Here is a 10435-nt window from a genome sequence, read left to right on the forward strand (position 1 = left end):
CTGGTACTCCTTTGTGATCCAGCATTTTGATACTCACAAGGGTTTGCTGAGATGCAGAATGTATGACAAAGTTGCAACTTTGGCCCTCCAGCCTTTTACACATAGCTGATGGAACTTTCACAACTGGGGTTTGTAGGCATCCATCAACATGAACCACTACTGGTTCCTTTTTCCTTAAGGCTGACATATTGATAATATTCTTCTTACACTGGCTCTTCATATGTCCTTGCTCTCCACAGTTCCAAAAACCTTTCTGAGTAGCAGCCTTTCCTGCCGTGGCATCTTCCCTGTGTTGAAGTTTCTGGCATTGAGCTCTCTTGTGCCCAGGTTTGTTACAGTGCCAGCAAAGTCCCTCAAACCTCTCTGAAAGCTGATCTTTTTTGGCCTTGAATTCTGATGACTGTACCAACCTTGGTACCTTTGTACACTTAATTTCCACAGTCATGCTATAACTTAAACAAATGCTATAATTCACAACGAATGAACAATTCATGCGCTTAACGCAATTGTCATCTCTATCTCTGTCTGCAATTCAATTCCATTGTTTGGCGCACTTATATACAAGAATACCATACATCTAGTAAACACTCGAACATTCACGAACCTTCGAGTATATCATGACATGTTACTAGCGTCACATGACTTCCGCTGTCGTAACAGAGCACTTAGTAAGAACTGGCAAATTAGAAGGAAAGAGAAACAAAGTAAAACAAACAATTAAGGTTCTTGATGGATCCACAAAATGGTTAGGAACTCTAAACAACAACAAAGAATTGTTGAAGAACACCAGGGACAAATAGGAATGAAAGGACGTGATCATCAATGCATGACACTGGAGAAGAGGTGATACAAGTGTTAGCAAAACATAAGATGCAAAATTTAAAAAATTGTCTTCATCATGCCATGTTTTCACAAACCAACGATGAAATGAAATAAAGCAGAAAAGTTGACGACATATTCTTCAATAAGAAAGAACTTTAAAAGATGTATGTTTATAAATTTTATTGTGAAATAGTTTTCCAGCTCTATTTCTATAGTCAACTTTCGTACTTTCAACTTTTTTATGTCTTATTAAAAATACTTAGTTGTATCATTGAATCTGCAACATTACTCAATATGATAATAGTGAATATACTCCCAATATAATGAACATTGGCTTTGTATTGTAACTTTAAAGTTAATATTTTTATATCATTTCTTCATTGAAAGTGTTTTTAACCACCACATTTTGGTTTTAATTCCAGGGTGATTGTGTTTTTGCGACTAAAGTTCAGCTGAATAACAATACAATGTTCAATAATTCCAACTCCACAATCTGTGAAGCTTGTGAATATCCATGGGTAGGTGGATGTAAAAATAAATCATATGTTTTTATCCAAATTATCTCTGTCTTAACCATTGGCTATTTGTCCTTTTGATAGGTTTCTTTGATCTCTCTTCTCATGCCCTATATGATGATGGAATTCTGCGTGATCCTTCACGTGATGAGTAAACATGATTATTCATCTTCATACACTTCCTGTAGGGAGAATTTCAGTCCAAACACAATCAACAAAATGTATTTTCCAGATCCAAATCATTATCAACCTCATGATCCTTAACAGTTTCTCACTGTATTTTGGAATTTCAGTTGTTTTTGTTTTGTTTTTCGAGTTTATGTTTTGCTTTATCCTTGTGTTGTGAATATTTTTCTTTGTCCTAAATCAGTTCTTTCCTCTTCACTTTCTAAGTGATTTTTTTTTGTTGTTTGTTTAATTGAATCTTATAGTTTCTACGAAAATCATCAAGTGGGTGTAAATACCTTCTATTTTTTCTCATTTAGTTGAATCTGTGTGGATGCTGTAAATGAACAATTAAAAAGATGTGAAGCTGCAAAGTGATGAAATGTTTGAATGGCTGTTCTTATAATTTTCTATTTCATAGATTCAGAAAATAAATTATATATGAAAGTTTATTCCCCATTTTGGCTTGCTTTATGTACTTGGCACATGTTGTTAAATGAGATGAAAGCTTCCGCTTGTTTGAAGGATCATTATATGCTGAACATTCTTAAATGAAGTAATGCAGGACATGGATTGTAGGTAATTAATCACCAACTTTATATTTCAAAGTTTCATTTCTTTCTGTCTCCTCTCTCTCTTACAATTGTTATTGTCAGTACAATCTAACATCAGGAGCAAGGTTCATGTAAAAGTAATAATTGCTAGACCTGTCTTAATATGGCTCTTCAGTTTTCATTGAAATGTATATTTTACATCATTAATTACCTTAGTAACACTGTAAACCAATAGTATCTTCTTAATATTTATTTTCAGTGTATTATTGATGTCTTAGATATATATTCATTTATCTTTATTTATCTCCTTGTCTACTTGACTCTTTTGTTCTGAATTACAGCCATTCTTCATTTCCGTTCCTTGATTCTCAGTCTTTGGAATCTCTTTTACCTGTTTCAGGGGTGAATTCCTTAACTTCTCTTTCTCATTCTAGAGCTCAATTTTTACCTTTCGTTTCTTTCTTACCACCCTCCTGCAATATTTCTATTCATTTCATCTTATTTCCGAGGCTCTTCATTAATTTCTCTCTGGAGGGGTTTTCTGCTGGGGAGGTTCATTCCACATTGGCCCGTAATACTTCTTCCACTCTATCCCTTCTTATTTGGTTCCTCTGCTTTGGGTCTTGTTGGTATGGGATACTAACCTAACTAAAGTATGCCTTCCCTTGTTTTCTATAGGGCTACTTTTCTTTGCCCAGAGATCTTTGGGGATGTTCCTAACTCACTGGAGACCCAGGTTGAGGTAGCCTGGCATAATTCCTCATTGACTACTTTGGTTTCTTGTTATTCTCAACCTTGCCCTTCTGTTTCTGCTCCTAGACCTGCTGAATCCATGTCTCCCCTTTATATTGTAGCTTCCTATCCTTCTTCCCATCCTCCTGCTTCCTCACATCATAGTTGTCCCTTGCCTTGTTGGTGACTACCCTATCAGGTCTGGCCCTATAGCAACCCATTTGCCTCTCTTTACCAGCCTGTGGTATTAATTTTTGGCCAACAGTTTGGTTGTTCAGGTTCTCACCCACATCCTATCTCTCCACTTTTCATCTTCTACTTTCCTTTTTCCAGTTTCATTTTCTCCTTCCTTCAATCCCATTTATCTTCAGCATCTCAAAGATGTAATCTCAGATCTCTTGTCCAAGAACGCCATTGAGAGAGTATTTACTCCTACTCTGGGTTGCTACTCTCATCTCTTTGTGTTCTCCAAGGAGATTTGAATTGGTGTCCAGTTATCAACTTGTCTTTTAACTGGTTTCTTGTCATCCCCAGTTCTATATGAATGGCTTCTTTTCTCTCTAGTGGTTCTTTTCACCATGTCTGTGGATGACCAGGATAGATGTATCAGACACCTCTTTACATGTTGCTATTGCCCTGTCCTCCAGATATTTTCTTCATTTTGTCCATCTAGATCAAGTCTTCCAGTTCTGTGCTCTTCCTCTTAGTATTATTTTTGCTCATTTTATATTCTCTTGAGTCATGGGGAAATTCATCCACCATGTTGACAAATTGGGGCTGAGGTTTCGTTATTGTGTGGATGATTGACTTCTACTCATCCCTTTTGGGAGGATTCCTTCTCTCACTCTTGCATTCTTTTGTGGGAAGCGGCTCAGCTGGGCTAGCTTGTCAAGCCTTCCTCAGCTTTTTTCACATCTATCCAATGTTTGGTACATCTCATCATACCAGTACCATGGTAGGCATCCCCTTGCCACTCTCCAACTAGATCTCCATTCTTTCACAAATGTCGGGCTGAGGTGTATCTCTGGAGGACATGACTCCAGGCATGTAGGCACTGGAGGAGCATTTATTCCACATCAATGTACTCGAACTTCTCAGTGTTCATCAAGCATGTTTCCATTTCTTTCTCTTCTAGTAGATCAGTTGGTCATGATTTCCTCCAACAATTCTATGGTAAATTCTTATATCAACTGTCAGGGTGATAACCACTTCAAGGCTCTTTGCTTATGCACAAGGGGCATGCTGTTTTGGGTTCATTCCCATTAGGTTTGTCTCATGGCTTGTCATGTGCCAGGGGCTCTGAACTTGGTGGTAGATACCTCTCTCAACCAGACAGGATTCTACCCATGGAGTGGTCTCTCCACCCTCAGGTTTTTTGTCAAGTTTACTCTCAGTTGAGCATATCTCTCATCATTCCCATCACCATCCCTTTTCTGGTTCCCAGTTCCTCATCATTTGGCCCTGGCAGTCAATGCTGTCAACCATGACTAGTCTCATGGTTTTCTGTATGCCTTCCCTCATATTAATCTTGTCCTTTGTGTCCTCGGTTTGATATATCACACTCCTTGTCAAGTACTTTTGGTGGCAACTCTAACATGACCGTTTTCCTCTGTTTCATCAGTTGACATCCGTACCACTCTTCCCCTGCCCCATTTGCATTCTCTATTGCTCCAACCACTTCCATCTCTCTTTTACCCAGGAGTGTTGTGTGATTTGTCTAGTCCACTACCTGCAGGGCTGACCTCTCTGCCATCAGGTGTCACACTTCATGACCATTCCCTTTGAACACTTTGTCACAGAGGTTAACATTTTCTTTTAAAACACAAAAAAGTTAATTTTAAATATATGTTACCAGATATATCTTAACTGTTTGTTAGAATTCTCATATACAAATAGAGCTGGAACCATGAACTGCAGTGTATGATGTCGTCATCATCTGAAACAAGCTAAGGTGATTATTCTTATTATTACTCTGTATAGGAAGGATCCAAGTCCAGTCAGCATTAGCAAAATCTGTTTCCCATGTTCAAATCTATATCCCACCTCATAATTCTCATCATCCTTTGTGTATCTTTTCTCTAAAACCTCCTGGATTTTGTAATGATTCATACTATAGTTAAGTTATCTACTAAGTTTTTAAATTAGTGAATTTGTAGATCATATACAATTTGACTCAGAACAAGAATAGGAAGTAAAGAGATCAATGAAACTACTGGATAGGTTATGTGTTAGCAAACAATCAGCAAAATAGAATAGTTAATAGATATAGCAGGGGTAAGCATCTATGTGAGTATCATCTAAAACAAATATAATGCTAGATCAATTGTTATATTTTTAATGTATGCAAATAATGTGTTGCAAAGTATATATCTTAAACAATCAAGTAAGAATTATAATAAGGAAATTAATGTTTTGCAGTACTTTTTATTTTGTACAGAATGTCAGTAAACCATTAATTAAACGTTTTTAGATTAATACCGTATTTTTTTTTCTAACTGATATTTCATATCTTTTGTTGAAGTACTAAAATAACCTTGAAAAAAATTATAAAAATAGTGTTTGAAAACATTTAATAATTTTATTTGCTTTCTACAGTACACTGTATGAAAAGTCTTCCAAACAGAATTGTTTAAATAGCTTCAATATACAATGAATGTATTCTAAATCTTTATCCAAGTAACTTAACCATAATGTGATATTTTTTAATTATTTGCAACTATAAATAGGTTTGGATTCATTTTTGTATTTAATTTTCATATTGCTGCAACAATTGCTTTTTTTCCTGTTAACTTAAATTTGAAATTTTAAATAAAGTTTTCTGTTTAGTTTCAGAGTTTGAAATTATTATATTTTCTTTCTTTAACTTTATAGCACAATACCTTTAGTGCGATTTTAGCCATGACAGCAACATCTGTTTTTCTTCGGATCAATTATGTATTTAAATTTGTCATTAATTCAGTCAGTTTGGCTATCTACATTTTGTATACCATCAGAGAAGAAGAAAGCATTGTGGCTGATAGAAAAGTGTATTTTTCAGACTGGTAAGGATTTTCTACCTTCTATATCTGAAATGACAGTGAAAAAAATATGTAACTGAATCTTAGGTGGACAAAGAACTAATATTGTGTCATATTGTCATCCTGAGTCGTTTTCTCATCACTTAACCTCATTTCACAATGTATTGTATGAACTCTCATCCTTGAACTTTTATGAGGTCTATGAAATTCTTCCTCATTAACTTGTAATTTTCACTTGCTTACTCATGCTTAGAAGGATATCAGTTTAATGTTTCATAAAAGAAGCCTCATATATGATACTTTGACAATGTTTTTTTGATGAAGCCTTGCTATACTATGCATGTTTGAATAATAAAAGCTTCAAGAAATGTGTACAACATTTCATTATAAAGAAGTAAATAAATAGGATTTTTCTGACTTCTTTATTAAATTAGAATTATTTTTGTTTTGGATTTTTTACTTTAGTTGAAATTAAATTATCTTTATGTGGCTGAATTTAAATCTTTACCTTCCTGTTTTGTATGTTTTTTAAACATCTTTATATTTATTACAAGTAACTGTTTCTTGCTCCACTAGAATTTTCCTGTTAATTATGTGAATTTGCCAGTCAGTGTGTTCTACTGTTATTTTTATTTTTATTTTCTTCATTTCATCATGCACTTGCTTTTATTGCATTGTTAATTAGCAATTGAAAATTTCATCCTCTCATGTCAGTTATCAATGTGAAATGTTGCTTCTATTAAAGTTGCACATTTTCTGTGTTTTTTGACTCATCAATCACTGTGGTGAAAGTTGATAACATAATAAACTAGTTTTACTATAAAATCAAGCAGACAGGTGTAACTTTATATCCACAATTTTTTCTGGCCTTTTATAGGTTCTTTCAGTGACATTTTAAAAATAAAGACAAAGAAATATACAATTGAATATGTATTTTTTGTTTTAAGTTTTTTTAATCCTGTTTCCAGGCTTTACTTCACCAGAAACTTAAAATTCTGCAATATCTCACTGAAAGTTGATTTCATGTTATTATAATAATGTTACATCTCTGGTCATTTGTTAATTTCCTGTAAAAAATCTTCCCGAGGAACTTTAGCGATACAATACCTTTCTTAAATAAAACTAGTTTATTCTTCCTCAATACAACTTTGCAATACACAGAATTTCCACAGTCACTTTAACATAAATACATGCTATAATTCACAATGATTTACACACTTTACTTATGGCTTGACTCGGTTATCTCAGTTATGAATTTATCTGCTGGCTTATATACTAAAATAGAGGGCGTCTAGTGGGTCAACAAGGATGTACCTCTGGATGTAGAGTGGCTAAGGTATGGCGGACCATACTCAGTAAGTTTATGAGGTTCCCCGATCCTTGTAGAATCTCATCACATGTTACCAGCGTCACGTGACTTTCGCTGTCATAACAATAAGTTTGATTCTTTTTAAAATGCCTTTTGCTATAATTATTGTGTGTTTTATTCTCTTTCACTGTGTTTTAGTTAGATGGCTGAGCCCCTTTTAACTTGTCTTGTACCTGATGATGACAGAAACTTGTCGAAACGTTGTACATTTGCTGTTTTGTTAAACTTATATTAGTTTTTCTTCATTATCCATTCAAGCCATTTCCACGCATTATTAATAGACTTTCTTTTATACATCATATCTATTCATTAACATTTCTTGGGAGAAATTTAAATAGTCCTTTATTTACAAGCTTATCAAATTTAGTGCATGGTTTTTAATGTTGGAAGATGTCATTGATTTAAAATTTGTATGCACACTTGAAGCTGCCTAGTAGTGGATCCAGTATAACCTAAAATCATTTAGAAAATTTATACACACATATATATATAACATATGAAGCCTTTATTACAGATATCCAATCTTTAAAACTCGAAACTGTTGTAATTTACATTCAGTTTTAAGGCTGCATTTTAATACAACTTGTGGGTAAGCTTGGTAGCACAAATTACATAGTATATTTCCAATTAAAATTGCTTTTTTTTTTACTGTATATGGTAATATTAAAGCAATTTAATGTTTAGGACAGGAGTCGGCAACCCAACTAACAAGAAGAACCCTTTTTTAATATTTGATAAAAATGCAAAACACTGAAAGCTGCAATGCATGTAACCCCTGTTTCAATAATTGAACAGAAAGAGAGAGGGTAAAAAAAGAGCCACATGCAGCTCTGGAGCCACTGGTTGCCGACGCCTGGTTTAGGACATTCCAGTTTGAATGTTTATATTACTTAGATAGTCATGAATAATATTGCTTACAATATCTTTTAGAAAGGTATTTCTAGTTAAGAAGGTTTTGATATTTTTAAATTCTTTGGGTAAAAATATCATATATACTAATTACTTTGTATGCTTATAATGACTTAGTATTTCCATCAGGGTTTTGTTAAACAAAACTGATATAAAACAATAAAAATTAAAATATAAACTTGTGAAATTTTATGAAATAGCTCACATTAATTCAAATTTTCCATTTTTATTATGATAAAAAATCTCAAGAAAAGGAGGTTGATGATCTAGTTAATGTTTGAATTTGATGTTAGTATGTTTATTGCTGAGATAGTTCAAAACAGTTTCAACATTTTTAAGATAATGATGAGAGTATCATCTATTTGCCTTCTATAGAACATTGGTTTAAACAAGGAAGTGGGCTCATCAACTCATAAGGTCAACGTTTTTCATGGGAGTGAAGGAAGCTGTTAGCAAGTGATGATGCAATTGTGATCCCATAGCTATACCAGAGACTTGATTGTACAAATTGTTGTTGAACTGAAAATGGGATTCTTTGGTGGCAAAATTCATAAGTTTTTGAAATACATGCTTCGAAAATATCATTCCATTATTATCATTTTGATATAAAATCTCTGTGTATAAATTTATAGTCTCATCTAATAGAATGGAGAGGAGACTGCATCGAATAATGAAATAGAGGACTGAGTACTTTGAAATTAGCAGATTTACATGTTATGTTGTACATTTTACATTATTGAAGAAAATCTATATCGAATTGATTTTTAGAATACTTAAAGTGCAATTTTAGTTTTTCTAAATAATGATAAAATTAACTAATTATATCTTTAAGTACTTACAGCAGCAAAAGACTTATGTTTCAGAAATCTAAGCATTAAAAATTTTAGTACTAACAAAACAACATACCACTTAACATAATGTACAAGTTCCAAAATTATTAAACAACCATATGTATGTCCAAAATGGAAACTTGATAACATCAAGGATTATCTCAAGGACTGTTTTTCTGAAAACTTTATTAGCAAAGTTATGGAGAAATACCCAAGAAAAATGAACACCACTTGAGCAGTAGTGTTTGATGAAAATAAAATACCTCTGTTAATAGTCTTACCAGTTATCAGTTCTCTAGATTTTAAAATGAAGAAAATGTATTGAATATTTTAAAATCTTCATATCTACATATTTTGCTTAGAGACATCTTTAAACCTCAATTACACATTAAAAAATTTTTCAATGAGAAAGACTTGATTCCAACACTGTGGTGGTCATACATCTCAGTTAAATCCTTAACTTCATAATTCTCAAAACTTAAGTCCGCATATAGATCAATTATTTCTTTCAAGGGGATATTGGTGTATAATGCTTTTATATCAAAACTAGCACTGTACATGGGTTCAAAGAAATTTACATTTTTGATATACTTGGAGAATTCAAACTGTCTCTTACCAAGTGTTTATTAGTAGTGAAAAGTTTTATAAAACCAACCAAAACATATGCTAGTTTATAATTTTATATATATATTGTTACAACAGCGGAGGTCACATGATGCTGGTAACACGTAATTAATATCTAGAAAGATTGTGGAACTTTTCGAACGTCCTAGCGGTTTCTAGAATGGCGATCTTATAGTATATAAGCTGGCAAATAAAGTGACGGCAACAATGGTATAGCAGACAGAGAGATTAAAGATATAGACGGACAATTGAGTCAAGCGCGGTAGTAAGTAAAGTGTGTGAATCATTCGTTGAGAATTATAGCGTGTGTTTAAGTTAAAGGTCCTGTGGAAATTAAGTGTATTGCAAAGTTGAATTGAGTCAGACTTGAAGTCAGAGAGTGGGACTGGAAAAAAGAAAAAGAAGATGGAAACAAATAGTGGCAAATCAAACTACAGCTTAGCACATTTGATGTCAGCAATACAAGAACACCAAAGAAACAAGAAGAGAGATTACAGCAGTTGTTGGAGGAAAAAGAAAGGAAACAAGAAGAGAGATTACAGCAGTTGTTGGAGGAAAAAGAAAAGAAACAAGAAGAGAGATTACAGCAGTGACAACAAGATCTGCAACAATGGCAGCTCGAACAGCTAAATAAACAAGAAGAGAGATTACAGCAGTGGCAACAAAACCTGCAACAATGGCAGCTCGAACAGCTAAATAAACAAGAAGAGAAATTACAGCAGTGGCAATTGGAACAAGAGAGAAAACAAGAAGAAAGTCTCCAACAGTTGCAACTACAGGAAAGTTAACAACACTGGCAAAAAGTACAAATGGAAAAGATTAGTAAATTACAAAGTGAATTAAAAACATTAAGGAATGATTTACCATCTTTTACACAAAGAGGATATATTAGCCTTCG

General features: G+C 33.6%; 1 protein-coding gene across 1 annotated transcript in view; it reads left to right on the forward strand.

Moving 5' to 3' along the window:
• Window positions 1–10435, forward strand: part of LOC111089830 (adenylate cyclase type 2-like) — a 34492-nt gene that overhangs the window by 6642 nt on the left and 17415 nt on the right. The window contains exons 3-4 of the mRNA XM_022402980.1: window positions 1245–1340; window positions 5660–5829. Of these exons, the coding sequence (XP_022258688.1) occupies window positions 1245–1340; window positions 5660–5829 (266 nt within the window). The remainder of the gene's footprint in view (window positions 1–1244; window positions 1341–5659; window positions 5830–10435) is intronic.

Source organism: Limulus polyphemus, unplaced genomic scaffold, assembly GCF_000517525.1.
Source record: "Limulus polyphemus unplaced genomic scaffold, Limulus_polyphemus-2.1.2 Scaffold7525, whole genome shotgun sequence".
Lineage (NCBI taxonomy): Eukaryota > Metazoa > Arthropoda > Merostomata > Xiphosura > Limulidae > Limulus > Limulus polyphemus.